Genomic DNA, 19933 nt, shown 5'->3' with positions numbered 1-19933 from the left:
TGTCCCCGTTGAAAATCAGAGGGGCCAAGGACAGGCCGAATGGGAGGGCCCGAAACTCGAACACCGTGCCCTCCCAAACGAACCGGAGCAGATGTCGGTACCCCGGGGCCACCAGGATGTGGAAGTAAGCATCCTGGAGGTCCCAGACATGGCCCAATCGTTTGGCCGGATGGCCAACCGGACCGACGAAGGGGTTTCCATCTTGAACTTGCACCTGTGAAGGTACAAGTTCAAGGTGGAGAGGTCCAACACCGGCCTGAACCGGCCGTCCTTTTTGGGGACGGTGAACAGGCGGGAGCAGAACCCCAGAGAAGGCTGAGAAAGGGGGTAGACCGCCTTCTTCTCGACCAACGAGTTCACCTCGTCCTGAAGAGCCTGCCATCTGGCAGGCTCTCGAGGAGGGGGGAACGTCCAAGGTAGAGCGGACAATGGAGGTTGTGACGACAGCGGTAGAGAAAACCCCGACCACACCACCCTCAAGAAAAACTGGTTGGAGACCAGTCTGCCCCACATGCCGCGGGCCCGAAAAAAGGGAACCGCCGGACGAAAGAGGGGCAACTTGAGGGGGCGTCAACGTAGGGCCGGGACTCACTGAAAATTCTGCTGGCGGGCAGGCGCAGGCTTGCGACCACCCCCCCTGGTGGTGCTGCTTCCCCTTACCTGTCTGAGCACCCTTCGTCTTGCTTGGGAACGCAACAGGCGCCTAAGAGGAGGAAGAAGGAGGCAGTGAAACTGGCTTCTTCTTCTTCTTCTGAGGCTGGGAGCTGGAGGTGACTGTAGCACTTCTCTTACTCCCCGCCGCCGTCGCCGAAGCAGCGAGGCCAACCATCAGAGAATCAGTGTTCCTCTGGCGTGTGGACTCCACCACAGAACGAACAGTGTCCGGATGAAAGAGGGAAGAAGGCTGAGGAAACGTGTTCCTCAGACTCTTCCTCATATCCGGAGGCACTATAGAAGTAGGCAGAAAATGATCACGGAACAGGGCCAATAAAGTGGACCCGTGTTCCAATGGCCAATTCTGCCGCAGACGTCACGCACGATCGCACGGCATGCAAAGCCCGATCCACTCGAACCGTGTCAAGGACCCGAGTGGAATCGGACTCTGCCCGATTGGGAGGGTCCAACAGTGTGGACAGCGTGCTCATCCATGTCAAGGCCTGTGATTGGGCCTCGACTGTGGAAGAAACGGTGGCCTCAAGATTGTGGAACGAAGCAGAGCTCAGTTCCACCTTCTTGACCGAAGGCACCTCCCCAACGAACACATCACCGTCAGCCCCACCCTAAACACTCGAAGTCTGGAAAGGGAGAGTTCGAGAGTCAAAGGGAAAAGGGAGGGACGAAACAGATTGGACACGAGGAAACAGTGGAGGTGCGCCTCCCGAAGGAAAGCATGGCACTGAACCCGCGTCCTCCCGAGGAACATAGGTCGCGTTTGCACGTGAATCTGTACTCCTCAGGCGATGTGCTGCCGCTTCCACCGTGGCACTTAGACTAGGGTGGAACGCGAATTGCCGGCGGCCGGATCGTTCATAAAACGAGCCGCCGGCAGACGCGGCGTGAGCCTCCCGCGCCCGGGCCGAAGCGGACTCAAAGGACGAGAGGGCGTCTCAGGGAAGGACGTCCTGAAACTGTTCAAACGTCCTTCTAGCTGTGCGAGGACGAGCCTCCTGCCTCTCGTCCTCAGACCCCGGGTCCACGTCCTGTGTGTCAACACTAGACGACAGACGCTTAAGAGAGGCATCCGTGACGTCAAGACGCCGCGTGATGTCTGTCATGTACTGTTGGAAAGTACGAAGCATAGCTTCGGAAGTTCCATCAGAAACCGGCAAGGGTAGAGGTTCAGTGTTAACCTCAGGGCGACCCTGATCCTCCTCCCTATCGTCCTCCGACTCACTCTCCTCTTCACTTCCCGACAACTCCTCAAAAGCAGGAGTGTAGGGAGCTTGAGGGGGAAGAGCCGAAAGCGATGAAGCAGGCTGTGAAGAAACGCCCACAGAAGCAAGAGGCCGCGAAGACCCCTGCCCCAAAGACGAAACGTCTCCAGCAGCCAAAGGGGGAGAAAAACAACAACCCTGCGACTGTTGGGTCAGCCCAGCCAACGAACCCCCGCCATTTATAGACTGAACAGGAACCCATCGGGTCTGATCAGAAAAGAAATGGTCCGGTCCGGTCGGGGGTGCCGATCCGGTCCGGCAGGGTGGTCCGGTCCGGTGCCGTACCATCCGGAGGTCCCGTTCAGCACCGAACCATCGTACCCACAGAAGTGTTCGGGTGGTTAGGTCCGGACGTGGACATACCGTACCATCCGGACCCGTAGGTCCGGTGGTCCGGTATGGTCCGGTTCGGTGCCAGACCATCCAGACCAACAGAGGTGGTCGGGTGGTCCCGCACCGGACCATCCGGACCCGTAGGTCCGGACCCGTAGGTCCGGTACCATCCGGAGGTCCTGTTCGGCACCGAACCATCCGTACGCACAGAAGTTTTCGGGTGGTTCGGTCCGGGCGTGGACGTACCGTACCATCCGGACCCGTAGGTCCGGTTCGGTGCCAGACCATCCGGACCAACAGAGGTGGTCGGGTGGTCCGGACCGGTCCGGTAGGGTGGTCCGGTGTTCCGGTCCGGTGTTCCGGTCCGGTGTTCCGGTCCGGTCCCGTACCATCCAGAGGTCCCGTTCGGCACCGAACCATCCGTACCCACAGAAGTGTTCGGGTGGCCCGGTCCGGACGTGGACACACGTACCATCCGGACCCGTAAGTCCGGTATGGTCCGGTTCGGTGCCAGACCATCCGGACCAACAGAGGTGGTCGGGTGGTCCGGTCCGGACCGGACCACCGGTCCAGCACCGGACCATCCGGACCCGTAGGTCCGGTCCGGTCCCGCACCATCCGGAGGTCCCGTTCGGCACCGAACCACCCGTACCCACAGAAGTGTTCGGGTGGCTCGGTCCGGACGTGGACATACCGTACCATCCGGACCCGTAGGTCCGGTTCGGTGCCAGACCATCCGGACCAACAGAGGTGGTCGGGTGGTCCGGACCGATCCGGTAGGGTGGTCCGGTGTTCCGGTCCTGTGGTCCGGTCCCATACCATCCGGAGGTCCCGTACGGCACCGAACCATCCGTACCCACTGAAGTGTTCGGTCCGGACGTGGACCTACCGTACCATCCGGACCCGTAGGTCCGGTGGTCCGGTATGGTCCGGTATGGTCCGGTTCGGTGACAGACCATCCGGACCAACAGAGGTGGTCGGGTGGTCCGGTACCGGACCATCCGAACCCGTAGATTCGGTCTGGTCCCGTACCATCCGGAGGTCCCGTTCGGTACCGAACCATCCGTACCCACAGAAGTGTTCGGGTGGCTCGGTCCGGACGTGGACATACCGTACCATCCGGACCCGTAGGTCCGGCATGGTCCGGTTCGGTGCCAGACCACCCGGACCAACAGAGGTGGTCGAGTGGTCCGGTCCCGACCGGACCACTGGTCCGGTACCGTACCCTCCGGACCCGTAGGTCCGGTGTGTTCCGGTTCGGTGCCAGACCACCCAGACCAACAGAGGTGGTCGGGTGGTCCGGTCCCGACCGAAACACTGGTCCCGTACCGTACCATCCGGACCCGTAGGTCCGGGGGGTCCGGCAAGGGCCAGAGGTACTGTCCCGCACCGGACCCTAAGGTCCGGTACGGTCCCGTACCATGGGTCCCGTCCGGACCAAACCCGGAGGTCAAGTCCAGTCGGGACCCGTGGGTCCGGTTCGATCCCGACCCGTAAGCCTGGAACGTTCCGGACCCTTGGTCCGGACCATCCGTCACCCGAACACCAGACGCTAAGGAATGGCGTGGGGTCAAGACGGTCCGGTCGGAGGTGTCGGTCTGAGCAACAGAAACAATGTTCCCGTCGCCCTGACCATTCGACAGAAGTACCACGTTCTGTCGAACACCTCCACGTCCAGTAACTAGTCGGCCGGAGCGTTTCAAGAGGGACAGCCACCAGTCACACGGACGTCAGAGGGAACCGTAGTAGCAGTGGTCGTAGGCACGAAGCCTGAAACCCCTGCCCCCACAGGACCGCCCTGAACGGGGTCAATTCGCATCCCAACCCCAGCGGGGAGGGAATTCAGAGACCCCGTCATCTCCTCCGATCTCCCCCCCCAGGAGGCCGAAACTACTGTCGAAACAGCAGCAGACGACCCAGCGAGGGAGTTCAGAGGAGGACCCGTGTCCCTCCTGGCTTCCACAGCGGTGGAAACCGAGGAGGGCACAGGAGAGGCACCGGAAAAAGAAAGATTTTAATGCCAACTGCACCCGGTGTTCCCAGGCGGTCACCCATCCAAGTACTAACCGGGCCCGACGTTGCTTAACTTCGGTGGTCGGACGAGAACCGGTGTTTTCAACGTGGTATGGCCGTTGGCTGTCAAAACCTGAGTCTCTCCAGTAGCCCCTAGATCGGATTCACCAACCCCCAAAGAGGGTTGGGAATCGACCTGCCCCCAGATTCGAGCCAGGGGGGAGAAGGAAACCTTCCCCCCAGGCTTGAAACCGGGAGGAGCTGAAGCCTGAGACTGAGGGCCGGACAACGGCGTCGAAGGGGGGGAAGCCTGTTCCACTGAAGGAGAAGGAGAAAGAAGCTTTTTCTTTCCCCTCGACCTTCCCCGAACCTTCGACGGCGCAGCCCCGCCCGAAGTCCCAGGCTCAAGCCCAGGCTGTTTGAGCAAGCTCGCATTGAGCTTGCTCAAACAGGCTTTCTCCGCCCTCCCTCGCCGCAAACGCAAAGCGTTTGGGGAGGGAGAGTCGGAGCGCCGAAAGATCCCCTTCTCCGTGCGTAAAACATGACGCTGGGCGCCCGGAGAAGGGTTGCCCCCGGCAGACTCTGGTTCCGTAGAACCAGAGCCCAAAACAGGACGAGACATCCTACCTCGCCCTGTACGTACCCTTAAAGACCGAGAATTAACAAAATTCAAAGAAAATTTAGGTCAATACTCAAGTGAATGCGGCGAAACGAGAAGCAGACGACCGGTCACCACGAAGTAGGACGGGAGGCACGCCGAGTCCGCCACACAAAAACGGAGGCACAAGTTGAAGGAAACACAACGTAGCCTCAAGCCAGAAGTGGAATAACACACAATAATCCAACAGGTGATAGTCCACACAGAAAAGGAGCCTCTTAGTCCAAAATAATCCGGGAGCGTAGCAGAAACACAGCCGGTCTGACACGCGCGAAAAAAGAAAGAGGACGCGCCACCTACATCCTGTAAGGGGGAAGCACTCGGACAGTGCTTGGGATCCACGGTGGCGCATGGTTATGGGAGATAATTGTACCCACTCAGCGTTTTGTCCAATTTTTTCGGCCTATAATAGATAATGTGCAAGAATAGTACTGTCGAGGTAAGTGTTATATTGACTGGAATACATGAAAATATCTGCAACTTATGTACGAGACAAAAAAGACTGAAGTATGTTTTTGTACGTATTCTTTAAAACTGCTCTGTAATTGTACCTTTGGAACTCACACAGTAAAGTGTGAGTGCACAGCCAATGTGTGACAATATAGCTCATACCTGCGGATTTTATTTCTGATGATCGACTTACCTGAGGACATGAAGAAGATGACAAGAGTGTGTAGGAACTGGGTAACCATGATTACAGCTTTCAGTCACTTCCAGTCAGTTGGTACAGACAACAGAATATTTTCAGGCGTCAAAACTTCAACCTGGTATCTAAAACCCTGTGCGTGGTGTTCTTTCTGTCTATGGTTTATGTACATATAGGCTATATTGTCGGTAAGTTATGCTGAGGTGCAACCTCCAAAAGAGTTTCAGCTGATTAACGATTTCTCAGAAAAAACAGGCATGAGACTCAGTTGCTCTTTCATTTCCAGAGAATTTAACCATATCGTGATCCTCTTGATGGCCGGTACTTCACGAAGTTGGCTTAATTGAAAGACTGGACGTCACGAGTACTCTTTTTGTCTCGGTTCAAAAAGCAGATTAACACCACGTCAGTTGCTCTGTCATTATACAATTTGTATCACTTGTAACAATAGTGATCGTTGTCAATCGAGTGTCAGCGATGTAATATACACATTAATCATCCAGGTCTAAACTCAATTCTTCCAATTGAATTTTCTCTTTATTCCACATAAAATGTGTTCCCAACAAACCCGTTGAGTAGAGGTATTTTCAGACCTGATAAAAATTAATACACGGCCGGCCTATCTACATTTTGCTCAAGATTTATTTTGTCCACCTTGACTTTCAGAACAAAAGGTGATAAAGAGATATATCAGCCGGCAATTTCGAGGCCATGTCCTAACACAGAAATGATATCATTATACTTATCAGCCGAGTACCACCATCCAAATAGGATCGCTATCTTTCACACGAGTGGAAAACAAGCATGGACTGATACTGACAATGATAGATACAGCGTTTAAACAGACAAGCAAATGCTAAAGATAACTGAATCTATTCAAATAATATCGAGGTTAACAAAGCGAACAAGAAAACCTATTCGTAATGCGTGTAAATGAATACTGAAATGGTTCATGTATCGATCTTGTTTGTGTGCGTCAAAGATACCTGATAAGAATTTGTATTGCTGTACACACAAAAGATGATATTTTAATATGTTCTCCTTGGTACTCACTGGAGGAAAGCAAAAATCAATTTTTTTGTTTTGCTTGTTTGCTTAACGCCCATCCGACCACGAAGGGCCATATCAGGGCGGTGCTGCTTTGACATATAACGTGCGCCACACACAAGACAGAAGTCGCAGCACAGGCTTCATGTCTCACCCAGTCACATTATTCTGACACCGGACCAACCAGTCCTAGCACTAACCCCATAATGCCAGACACCAGGCGGAGCAGCCACTAGATTGCCAATTTTAAAGTCTTAGGTATCACCCGGTCGGGGTTCAAACCCACGACCTCCCGATCACGGGGCGGACGCCTTACCACTAGGCCAACCGTGCCGGTCCAAAAATCAATGTTAAAGTATTTAGGGTGGAGGATTGAAGAGGACATTATACTCCGAACATAACAAGAAAGGCAGATGAGCGATCGACTCCCCTTCGCAGTTGGAGATGAGGGTGTAAAAATCACTATTGTCAGGCATGGCATTTTTCATGGCAGTGACCTCGGAATTTGACAGAGGTCAACCAAGCTTTCTAAACGTTAAGAAAGTGTAAAGACATGAAATGAAATAAATTGAAATGTTGAGGTTTTTTTTTTTTAATTCTTAAGACATGTATTCCTAACGTCATACCTTTCCCGGCTTGCAAACACAAACAGCACGTAGCAGTTTTTCCAACTTTTTATCATTATTATTATTTTGTTTTATCAGGGTCCATATGAAGCTATCACTTCTATCCGACTTCTAGTGCGAGTCATATGAGCGTACCCGTACTAAAAGTGTTGTTTTTTCTCTCACTGTGTAATAACTTGAACTGGGCTAACGTACTTCCTTTACTTATCAACAACTTATGTACTATTTAACACACTTCCATTCTTTAAAAGAAAAGAAAAGCAGCGCCCCATAAACCAACATATCAATGTAAAAAAGATGAATTCCTTCCCGTTTTAAACCAATAATACCATAAACTACCAGAGAACTGTCCAAACGTTTACATGGAAAGCATGTTTTTACTTGGACACACACCAAAATCCTACAGCTGTCATTGTCAATGAAAGACAGTCCTTTCCGTAAAACAGTCCGGTCGACACCATCTCAAATCTGCCCAGGTTTATATACACGGGATCATAAGGCCATCCCCCACCGGCACGGTTGGCCTTGTGGTAAGGCGTCTGCCCCGTGATCGGGAGGTCGTGGGTTCGAACCCCGACCGGGTCATACCTAAGACTTTAAAATTGGCAATCTAGTGGCTGCTCCGCCTGGCGTCTGGCATTATGGGGTTAGTGCTAGGACTGGTTGGTCCGGTGTCAGAATAATGTGACTGGGTGAGACACGAAGCCTGTGCTGCGACTTCTGTCTTGTGTGTGGCGCACGTTATATGTCAAAGCAGCACCGCCCTCGTATGGCCCTTCGTGGTCGGCTGGGCGTTAAGCAAACAAACAAACAAACAAACAAACAGCCATCCCTCCACGTGGACACATACCAAAAATCAACATCCTGACTCAGCTTTCAATGCAGAGTTTCAATTTGTATGAATAAATTTCGCAGATCGACACTGTAGTGGCTTTCACGAAATTAATTCATAACAAGAAGAGCAAACGCTCGATCGAGTCACTTTCGCAGTTCTGAATATTATATGAGGCATCAGATGGACAGGAAGAAATTGCTATTCACAACACAATGAGTCACGTTCACATAAAATTTGAGCCCGGTCACTTTTATAGTTTCCGAGAAAAGCCCAACGTTAAGTTGTGTGTTGCCGAACAGAAAAGGCTAGTTATCTCCCTTGTTTTTCTGATAACGTTCGTAAAAGGCTACAGATGTAAATACTTTGATGTAAAGAATAATCCTACAAAGTTTCAATCACATCCGATGAACTTTGTCAAAGATATAAAATGTCTAATTTTTCCTTTGACGCTGACCTGTGACCTTGAAAAAGGTCAAAGGTCAACGAAACCATCGTTAAAGTGTAGAGGTCATTGGAGGTCACGACTAAACAAAATATGAGCCCGATCGCTTTGATAGTTTCCGAGAAAAGTCCAACGTTAAGGTGGTGTCTACGGACGGCCGGCCGGACGGCCGGCCGGACGGCCGGCCGGATGGCCGGCCGGACAGACTAACACTGACCGATTACATAGAGTCACTTTTTCTCAAGTGACTCAAAAATTCCCAATCTGCACAAAAAAACATCCAGGCTTTTGGGTATGTGTCCAAGTGGCGGGATGGCCTTATCCCGCTTCAAAGCTTTGCCAGATCTGAGACAGAAAGCTGAATTGTTCATACGGGAAGAACTGTGCACAGCGGAAATAAAAATTAAAAAAATCCGCAGATAAAAATAGCTGTCATGAAATCAGTTCACTTACAAATTTTTAAAATTGTATTAATACTGTCTTGCTTTGCGCAGCCAGAAACCAGGCTAAAGGTTGTTTGTCTGTGTCCTTCCAATAGGTGGTTATACTGGCCCCATGTAAAAGCCTGGATAGATCTTTCACTAATGCTTCAAAAGATGGTCGGTTGACACAGGAAGGATTGTATCTTTAAAAGGTGCCTGTTTGGCCGTTATTTGAAAATAGCTAGGCTACTGTGGGACATGCAAGTAAAAATCAAAAAAGAGATGAAGGAGAAAGAACTCATTTTGTAGTATTATAAGACAATTTCACACATCAGAACAACAAATTATAATGTCTTCCAGGTCATTAAAATATTTCGGACGACCTTATTAGTTCACCTAATGTGAAGAAGAAAAAAAAAAAGTAGTGTGTGAATGGGTCATTGATAATGTATAACACCGACGATAAATGTGTTTATTCATTTCAATACCTATTTGGCAGTACGTTGTCTATTTTTAGAGCTCTTGCCTACCTTTGATTCTTACAGCTTAGTCAGATGTTGGTAAATAACTCTGTGTGCTGCTGAAGAGTTCCATTTCTTGAAGGTGAGGCAAGCATTAATTAAGCCATACAGAGCTTGCTGTGAATAACCTTAGGAGACAATTAAGACCTTGGCGTCCCAGTGAATATAATGATCCAATCTGCATGTTTTACAAAGAAAAGGGCATCATATCGAGCAGACTCTTGTTCCTTCAAAAACATGAAAATCAGAGCTCATTTTCCACTGCAGAGCTCAGTCGCCATTGCTTAATCCCAAGGAGTTATATATAATTTACCGTCTCACCTTCAAGGGATACAACTCTTCCACAACCAATAACAATCCTGACCCAGTGTTATTTACTTTTTGTTTGTTTATTTGTTGCTTAACGTCCAGCCGACTACGCAGAGCCATATCAGGACGAGGAAGGGGGGGGATGAAGGGGGCCACTTGTCAAGCGATTCCTGTTTACAAATGCACTAACCCATTACTTGTGTCCCAGCAGGCTTTAGTAAAACTAAATTAATACCTACTGGAAGATTACCAGTTTCCAGTATGTTAAAATAGGCTTAACCTATCTACTGCTGGACTTACATCAGAACACTAACAGATTAAACTATACATGAATCGCGAGACAAGCGGCAAGAGAAGAGATTTTTGGAAAAAATACAGGTGAATGAGCAAGAAGGCAGAAAAAAGAAAAGAATTCATGAAGAAAAAGAGAGCATGACAGGAAAGAGGAACCAAAAATCTACCTAACAGCAAACTAGAAAGCTCCTGCGGTTCCAAAAACAGGAGGGGCTTTTAATTTCATAACCGCAGTGCCCCACTGCGGGAAGTGTTATTTACTGAATTTGCTCATTGATTATTGACCGACTAATTCACAATTGCTGATTGCTGCATATGACCAATCAAAAGATGTATATCATGCAGCTATACAATCAAACAAAAACTTACCAAGAAACAAAACTTACCCCACACAAACCATCGTTTCATGCAAACAGTTCAAAACAGAATTTTCAAGATTTTTTACACTTCAAACCGAATCAAAACAAGTTTGCATGCAACAATTTTATTTCGCTACACACAAGCTGTGGTTTCAGAACAAAATGTTAAAACTGAAAATGGCAAAACAGAAAGAAATTACCCTCAAATTCAAGCAAACACAACATAACATGCAGTCTAGAGCTTTGAAATATGACTCAGCAAAGAGGAAAAAACATGCAGTCTAGAGCTTTGAAATATGACTCAGCATAGAGGAAAAAACATGCAGTCTAGAGCTTTGAAATATGACTCAGCATAGAGGAAAAAACATGCAGTAAGGCACACATTATAAAACAAGAAGTTTCTGGCACGTGTAATCTTTAACAAAACAAAACATTCACTAGAACATTATCAGATGTTTGGTGGCTTGTTGACAGACCAGCTTTTTTGTTGGTCCAAGGGGACCATATCGTCTTTTGTTTCATCTTTATCGACCAAGGCCGAAGGCCGCGGTTGATAAATATGAGACAAAAGGCGATATGCTCCCCGAGGACCAACAACAAAATGCTGGTCTGACGACAAGCTACCAAACATCGTTTTTGTCATCATTTTGGTTGTGCAACAAAATGCACAATAACCCACAGGGAGACGAATTTTTAGAATCCAACTCCGGGCCACAAAGCATCGTCACAGTAGCTCGAGATAACACGTCAACCTTGTATGTGACGTCAAACGTAGCTTGTTGACGCTTTTCTTCCAGTCTGAAAATGTACAGAGCTGCGATCTTACGTGTGAGTTCAGTAAGTGTTGAGCATATTTCTTTTCTTTTTAAGTGTTTATGACTTTTCGTTAAGGATTTTGCGATTACAGAGATAAGTTGCAAATTGACCATGAGTCGCCGCGGTAATTATCAACATTGATTGGGTCTTTGAGAGTGAATGCTTACAATCAATATTGTCCAAATCCAAAGCCGCGATGGTTCCACACATCAAACAATCAGCCTGATTGGCTTTTACTTTGACAATCCACGTTTCACCTGAAAGCTCAAACCCATTCACCACCTCGATTTATTGCCTGGGGAACATGAGATTTATTTCCCAGGTGCTTGTGAATGAAAACTCGTGAAAATGATGACAAACGTGTATATCTATTTATGTTTAAAATGGACAAACAGAACAGACAAGAACATACACAAACAAAGTTTAAAGTATCATACTGCACTACATTGTTTTTAACAAAAAAATAAGTGCAAGAAAGTACTTTCACAAGGAATCTGTGAAGTTTAATACAAACTAGACATCTATCTCAGGTTAATTATTATCACAGTCTATAATAGTATCACAGGCAATATTAGTATATGTATCACAGGCTTTTGTAAATCTTCATGAAGACAGTTTGAAAGATCTCAGAAACATAGTATTACTCTTGAGGTAAAACATAATTTGTCACACTGAAAATAAATTCATATCACAGATTTTGGAATCATATAATTAAGAGTATATCAACAATTTTTGTTGTTGTTGCCATATTCAAATCATGCTGGACATATGGCATGAAACTTCATGCATATTGACACACAGAAAATGTAACATGCAAGTCCAATACACAACAAAACGATGGTCTCGCAGATCGAGGATCAACTGGGATTCATCCCTCACACACGGCACACGGGAAAAACAACAACAAAATGTCAAGTATCGTGCTTTCCAACTCCCCAAATACCATCACGTGTGGCCTTCCCCAGGATTACTCCTCCATCTTCACACCTTGCCCCTCACCCTTTACCCCTGCACACCCCCTCCCATACACACTTCCTCCATTCAACATATCTACACCTCTGGCCATACCTGCTATACAGGCTGCTACTTGTAATGAAAGACTAGTATGTGAAGGAATACACATGTGGGGATATCGTTTAGCATCGGCAGTCGCCGAAACGAAGAAACTTCTTTCAAATCACACAGAAAACTTTGCAGCTTTAAAGTTTCGAAAATTGCAAAACTGTATCAGGTTATTTTGTAAAATGTGACTAAAGAAAACAAATCCTACATGGCAAGATCCTTGACATGTACATATTATGTCACTCTTGGCTTTGTTGACTGACATTATTCATCATTATGGGGGCCCGGTAGCTCAGTTGGTAGAGCACTGGACTTGTGATCGAAAGGTCGCAGGTTCGAATTCGGGCCGGGACGGACACGGGTCAACTTTATGTGCAGACCCAGAGACGGAAGCCATGTCCCACCCCCGTGTCATCACAATGGCACGTAAAAGACCTTGGTCATTCTGCCATAAGTGCAGGTGGCTGAATACACCTAAACACGTAGACACCTGGGTAGCGCGACCCGAATTTCCCAGCGATGGGACAATAAAGTAATGAAAATGAAAAAAAAAAAAAAATGAAAAAATTATATACCTTGCTGAACAGGGGACACAGGAACATATAGGTATTACCAGAGGTTTAAGGTCATAATTCATCATCACTTCAAACACTGAATAAAGTCATGCATTGAATAACAAGACAACAATGCTGCGGAGTACGCAGAAAATACCAACTTTAACATTCTTGAGACATGAATCCTCCGTAAAACAAAGTGTAAATCACAGATCTCAGAAATCTTTATTACAGATAGAAATATACAATTTGATCCGAATAAACTAGAAAGCCAGACAATCCAAATATGAAATTAAAATCAAATGTTCGTTCTTTTAAAATAAATATCAAAAACATGAAAAAAGAAAATTAAAAATCTGCATAGACATATCCCAGTCCTAGATCCTCCCGTGTCTTTGGGAAAAAAGAAATACTGCTAATCATGTTGAATATATCAAAGTTGTATAAAACTGAAACAACCACTCTGCACCACATTAAAAATTACCAAGAGCTATACATGCATGTTTATGCATACACTTCCTCAACATGTTTACGTCAATTATAAAACATATACTCCTTTTCAAAGTCAAACTTTTTCACTTGCTAGTCGTCAGCTACTGCCTTCAACATCTTAAATGTCCACAGGAAATGGTAATCACGAAGTTAATTACTTATCAAAGAACAAAAACTTGTGTGGGTTTTTTGTTGATGGCATTTGTACCAATAAATAATATCATCGTTCCTGCTAACACAAAACTTTATCATCAGCGTTATGACTTTCAAAATGTCCCTTTTCAACCACCATCATTATGATCAGCGATGCATTCTATGAGTATTAAGCATTCAGTCCATCGTTCAATATCTCTTATCTTCACACAAAATGTGTCCTTTTTTCACCTGATTCCAACTCTCCAAATTCAGGATTCGTGTCAAACGAAATAAAACTTTGCTGAAAATAAGGAGTACCTCATAATTATCTTTCTCTTGGTCTTCAACATAGAGGCCATAATAAAAGATGATTTCAATCTCACGAAGAAAAATTTATTCTGGTTCACTTCTGACACATAAACCTAACTCAGTAACTGATGTTGAAAAACAAAAAAAATCTGTACTCACGTACATGATGTGTCAGTAATTTATCTTTGGCTGATGTGATTGTAAAGACAAATTAAACTAAACATATGCAAGCACAAAGACAATTTTCTCTTTTTTGTGCATTTTTAACACGTAAACTTGTTTCTCATAACGAACATTTCAGTTACAACTTTTCTTTGACAGGTATAACATAAGAATGATTCAAAGGAACTTTTGCAAGCATGCACACAAAGACATAAGCCAGTTCAATCCAGAGTAGCTAGACATTCTGTCATGGTTAGGATGGCGGGAAAAGCAGGGCGTAGGTCACGTAGATGGGTTCCTTCAAGTTTTTAAGCGTCAAAACCTGAAACACATATCAGAAAATGGTTTGTACTTCTAAGCAACTTCATCCACACCAAACTGAAATTAAGTTCTACGTACTGTCAATCTCAAAATTACTAAAACAGTACATTATAACTACTTACCCCCAGTATCAATTTCAATTTTGACAGCGAAGACAAATATGTACGTGTACTAGTGGAGTGAAACCGTTGAACAATGGTGATGTGGCCTTCATTAGGTTGTGTCATACTGTCATTTTTTTCTTCTAGACATAACGCCCCCTCCCCCCCCCCCCCCCCCCCACGGACACACAAACACAAAGGTGTCTTATCCTTTCAGAGTTGTCCCCATAGAGGACTGACTGGCCTCAAGTTACAGTGGTACCGGCAATGTGAAGCACCTCCGATGACAGGACACATCCCTTGAAAGGACACCTTCTATAGCCCTTTGGTCTATCTTGTATACCAATATAAACCTTCAGTGAAGGAAGACTTGTAGCTGGTCCCAAGGCTGTCCCATCATTGCATGTACTACGGTAAGGCGAAAAAAATAAAAAAATTTGTTTCCGATGACAAGGCCCCAAAAATTAGGGTTGGTAACTTGCTTCCTTGTTTTTAATTTTTTATTACAGGTTGTTTTTAAAAAAAAATTTTTTTTTTACACGCATGTGATTTTTTATTGGCTGGCAATCGTGCGAGCTGTGTTCCCTGGATGTCAAAGAAGAGTAGTCAAATTTCCCTGTGAAGTCAGGAAAAAATTGATTTTTGTTATTCTACAAAAATAACAAATAAATTGTTACAGGGTAGGCAAGCACTTTTTTTTTTTATTTTGGAAACAGCTTGCTGCTTGTTTGATTTTTGCAAGCAGAATAACCTAATTAAGGGAAACCATTTTAAATTTTGAGTGAAAAGCAATTTTTGGGGGTTTTATTCACCAAAATGTGAGAAAAACGTTATAAAATGTGCTTATTTTAAAATGTTGCAGTTTGTGAACCAGTGCATGTTTTGATCCAATTTTTCTTCTTTGCAGCAATATGTGTGTGTTTAATAATTCTGTGTATCGAAAAGCATTTCTAAGCAATATATTATTTTAATTTAGCATTTTCAGTTACCGGTTCAGTTCTGATAAGAAAAATACATGAAATCCTAACTGTCAGACTCATAAAAACCCAACCAATGCACTGAACTCTTATTCCATACACAGAACTGATGCTGTACAACTCATAAACAACATATACAAAAACTGAACAAATCCATCAAGCCTTTCAAAAGTTGCAACATTTTAATTGTAGCGTTTTGTCTGAAAATTACATTCAGAGAAAACAGCATTTTAAAGATTTGAACCAGTACATAAAAAAACCAGTAGCACAGTGCACCCTGAATTCATTTGTTTTTATCAGAATGACCACTTTACTATGTAGGGAAAAGGATTTGACAATCAAATTATCAGGATTTTTTTTATATACATCATATGAAAACAGCCATCTTTGTTTGTACCGATATGAAAACATGAATCAGAACCAAACTGTCAGACTCATAAACACCCAACCAATGCACTGAACTCTTATTCCATACACAGAACTGATGCTGTACAACTCATAAACAACATATACAAAAACTGAACAAATCCATCAAGCCTTTCAAAAGTTGCAACATTTTAATTGTAGCGTTTTGTCTGAAAATTACATTCAGAGAAAACAGCATTTGAAAGATTCCAACCAGTACCTCAAACTAGTAGCACAGTGCAGCCTGAATTGATATGTTTTTATAAGAATAACCACTTTACTATGATGGGGAAATGATTTGACGATCAAATTATCCAGACTTTTTTTAAAAAATCATTTGAAAACTCATCTATGTTAGTGCAGATATGAATCAAAACGAAACTGTCGGACTCATAAAAACACAAGGAATCCACTGTATTCTTATTCCATGCACAGAAATGGTGCTTCACAAATCATAAACAACATATACAAAATTGGAACAAATCCATCTTGCCATTCAAAAGTTACAACATTTTAATTACCACATTTTGTCTCAAATTACATGTAGAGAAAACAGCATGTAAAAGAGTCTCACTAGTACCCCGGTAAACTAGTACCACAGTAGAGCTTGAATTAATGGGGTGGTTTTTTTTTAACCAGAATAACACTTTAACTATGAAGGGGAAATGATTTGATAATCAAATTATCAGATTTTTTTGATTTAAAAAAAAATCATATGAAAACATTAAAAAAGTCAATTATCTGTGTTTGTGCTGATATGAAAATATTGATCAGAACCAAACTGTCAGACTCATAAAAACCCAACGGATGCACTGATTTCTTATTCCATTGCATAGAAATGATGCTTCACAAATCATCAACAACATTACATAATTATATATACACAAATGGAACAAAGCTATCAAGCCATTCAAAAGTTGCAACATTTTAATTACAGTATTTCTGTGCTCAATCCTAACACTGCAGCAAATTTCTGTAAAGCTGAATGTCCCTTTCCATGTACCAACATGGTCATACGCGGATTATTTAAAATGCAACTTTACCACCCGAAGCGTTGCAAACACCGGGAGAAGAGTAAACAACTGCAGACTTGAATGGACACTCATATGCACTCAAGATGCAGGGCCTGTGCAAATCCTTGGGCTGATGCATCACCTTTTTTCATAATCAGACTGCTATCAGACAAGCATTCAGTACAGGAAATAAACCTTTCAGCAATAGATTGAGCTGATCAATGTTGACAAAAGCCCAACACATGTCAGCGGAGTGACGTTGCACAGTACCAGTATCCATATCTGCTTGTGATGGGTCAGAAGATGGCAACGTATCTGTATCTTCTTATGGTTGGTCAGAAGATGGCAAAGCTGATGTTTCTGCTGTGGAAGAGGGTAGTTCCGGTTTAGCAAACTTTTCCATCAGGTCAATCTTTCTCCTCGCTGCCACCACAGGAGGACTGGCTCTCCCCTTGCTCCAACCTAATAAATACACAAACACTGATTTAATATTTGATACAACTGTCCATGGTTTTTGTTTGTAATAAGCTGCAAATTTTAAGACTCAATATAAACGTCAACAAGTGCTTGTACTTTATTTTGCAAATGACCATGTTACATGGGGTGTACCTCAACTTTTTTGCTAGGCTGGTAAATCAGAAATCCCAATCAGCCCCCAACCACTGAACCAGGCGGGTTTTCTTACAACCACCTCAGCGGCTCGTACCCACATGTCGGTTGACGAACACACACACACACACACAAAAGACATTCATTAATTGGCCCCTATCACAAAATGTACATGTCAAGTTTACTATGGGATTTGAGTAACCACACAATCACATACACACAGGAACTAATACTGAAACTAGCTGAATTATTTTCTTTCTTTCTTTCTTTCTTTTCATATTTTTCTTTTAAAATTAATTTATTTCATCACACTTGCTATGTATTTGCTTGTTTCTTGTCTGTTGTCTGTTTTGTGTGTGTGTTCTGTGTGTGTGTATACATTTTCAGATTTCCTAAACCTAGCACTGTTTGCAGGTGATCTGTATGCTTTTGATTCATGAGTTGCATCCCCAGTCCTTTAGTTTAACTCTTTTTTTTTCTTTGGTGAAGTAAATTGGATCTATTTTTTGTATTCCTTAGTTAATGGAAAAGATTTGACAACAATATTGCTGTCAATGATAGGTTGGTCAGCCATGCTGGTGTAAACCAATCCTTTAGAATTAGAGAACGCTCTCTAGTAGGGTACTTATTTTCCTACGGTCAATGACCAGAAACAGAAACTGTGTCAGTCGTACATCGCTCAGATGCTGCTTCTCAGTTTGACCCCAGACAAAGAATACTGATGACATGTTACACCATAGTAAGCTCTCAAGGACTGGCCAGCGAAGAACAATAAAATAGGGGTTGTGAAGACGATATCACAGAGATGATCGAGGGAGGGAGGGGGGGGGGGGGGGGGATGCGGCGGCGGCATGGTCAGTAAATTGGATCAAGAAACCCGCAAAATACTTCAGACACAAACTGTTTATCATTTACCTGCAAACCCTAACACATTCTTACAACAACAACAACATAACGATGTGCAATAAATCACGTTGTCAAACAAACAAGATCGAAAAGAGAAAGAAGCAAAACCCACCTCGTCGAGTCAAGAATCTTAGAATGTCGTCTGCTTAAATACGATCATGTTGGTTCATTTCGGAGTGTTGTTACTTCCTTCTACTGTTCGCTGCTGCTGGTTCATCTTTCTCTGATATTTCTTGCCACTATGCCGAACATTTCCAATGTTAGGGTTGTTCTCCGCAGCTTAAAACTTTGAAAAATGCTGCTGAATCGGTGAAAACGTCATGGATTTGTTGACACCGGGGGACTGATAAGTTGTCTACTGCGCTTGCGCCAAATGCCTTTGACCTACATATATTTGCATATATTAATTCCGGGGTTTCGGTTGGAACGGATTCTCTCTCTTTGTGCCTATGTCAACGGAAATTCCCCAACGGTGATGACGTCATCTTGAAGAACGGAAATTTCCACACAGTTTGAACAGCGAAGGGTCATGTCATGTGCGCACATTTACCAGCACGGAGTATCCAAAGTTGACCATTTTTTCGATTTTTTTGATAAAACACAGACAAAAACAACAAAACATCGGTTTGAAAATGGTTTTATTTACATGAATACATGTCTAAAATGACAAAAGCAGATTATTGAATGCATTCCAGGATGTTCAAAGGTGTGAAAAATGCAACAACCCCAAAAAGGTGTATGAGACCAAAAATAACTCATTTTGCCTACCCGGTCTGCCCTTAATAATAGTTTGTTTTGAAAGGTAAAAAAACACACACAAACGTTCTAGGGTTGCGAAGAGAAAATAAGGTCAGGGATTCAGCGACATTGGATTTTTGTTCTTGGCCTAATGCTGAACCAATGATTCCATACCTGGCTGCGACATGTCTTCGGGCCCAGTCCAAACTTGTGTGTGATGGTTCCCGTGGTGTGCATGAGGTGCTGACCCTTGTCCAGACACTGCACGGTCAGACAGTACTGGACCTCGCGGTCAGGCCTCATGGAGAAGGTATGGCGCTCACACTGCCGGAAACTCAGGATGGGGTCTCCTGGCTTCAGGCGCTGTTAGAGGACAGAGCAAGAATGAATTATAACTGGATTTAGAAAAGAGCTTAAACATCCACTTTTGTGTGAGATAAAAACTACAGACAGGGGGGGGGGGGGGGGGGGGGGGGGGGGGGGGGGGGAGAGAGAGAGAGAGAGAGAGAGAGAGAGAGAGAGAGAGAGTGAGAGAGAGATCAGGGACACAAGGGCAAATAGACAGAAAGAGAAACACAAAGACAGCAACAGTGTGACCACACAAAAATTAAAGAATGACAAAAAGAAGGAACGACAGAAACAGAAAATCAAAGACATGTGAATACTGAATCCTTTTTAGAGCAGAGGCCCATACAAAAATTGAAAACACATTTTTTACCAACTGCAGGTTGTGGATGCTCAAAATATATGTGTGTGTGTGTGTGTGTGTGTGTGTGTGTGTGTGTGTGTGTGTGTGTGTGTGTGTGTGTGTGTGTGTGTGTGTGTGAGTGTGTGTGTGTGTGTGTGTGTGTGTGTGTGTGTGCGTGTGTCTGTGTCTGTGTGTGTGAGGGGTTG

The 19933-nt window shown here is 44.7% G+C and overlaps 2 protein-coding genes, 1 long non-coding RNA gene and 1 other non-coding gene across 6 annotated transcripts in view; all 4 read right to left on the bottom strand.

Moving 5' to 3' along the window:
• Positions 1-6115, bottom strand: part of LOC138982951 (macrophage mannose receptor 1-like) — a 52309-nt gene extending 46194 nt beyond the window's left edge. Inside the window, exon 1 of the mRNA XM_070356349.1 lies at positions 5582-6115. Coding sequence (XP_070212450.1) covers positions 5582-5630 — 49 coding nt within the window. The 5' untranslated portion in view covers positions 5631-6115. The remainder of the gene's footprint in view (positions 1-5581) is intronic.
• LOC138982958 (uncharacterized) overlaps positions 1-8791 on the bottom strand; it is a 59075-nt gene extending 50284 nt beyond the window's left edge. Inside the window, exon 1 of the long non-coding RNA XR_011461016.1 lies at positions 8669-8791. This is a non-coding gene — a long non-coding RNA (uncharacterized lncRNA). The remainder of the gene's footprint in view (positions 1-8668) is intronic.
• On the bottom strand, positions 4286-4404 carry LOC138983415 (5S ribosomal RNA). Its single transcript, XR_011461150.1, has one exon. It is a non-coding gene; the product is annotated as a 5S ribosomal RNA (ribosomal RNA).
• A 4286-nt stretch (positions 8792-13077) lies between the features above and the next one.
• Positions 13078-19933, bottom strand: part of LOC138982950 (BTB/POZ domain-containing protein 16-like) — a 59959-nt gene continuing 53103 nt past the window's right edge. For all 3 annotated transcript variants that reach the window (XM_070356345.1, XM_070356346.1, XM_070356347.1), the window contains 2 exons: positions 19214-19402; positions 13078-14291 (listed from right to left, as the gene is read on the bottom strand). In XM_070356345.1, coding sequence (XP_070212446.1) covers positions 14223-14291; positions 19214-19402 — 258 coding nt within the window. In that variant the 3' untranslated portion in view covers positions 13078-14222. The remainder of the gene's footprint in view (positions 14292-19213; positions 19403-19933) is intronic.

The sequence above is a fragment of the Littorina saxatilis genome, linkage group LG12, assembly GCF_037325665.1.
Source record: "Littorina saxatilis isolate snail1 linkage group LG12, US_GU_Lsax_2.0, whole genome shotgun sequence".
NCBI classification, from domain to species: domain Eukaryota; kingdom Metazoa; phylum Mollusca; class Gastropoda; order Littorinimorpha; family Littorinidae; genus Littorina; species Littorina saxatilis.
The sequence above is the reverse complement of the archived record's forward strand: the minus strand, read 5'-3'. Positions and strand labels throughout refer to the sequence as shown.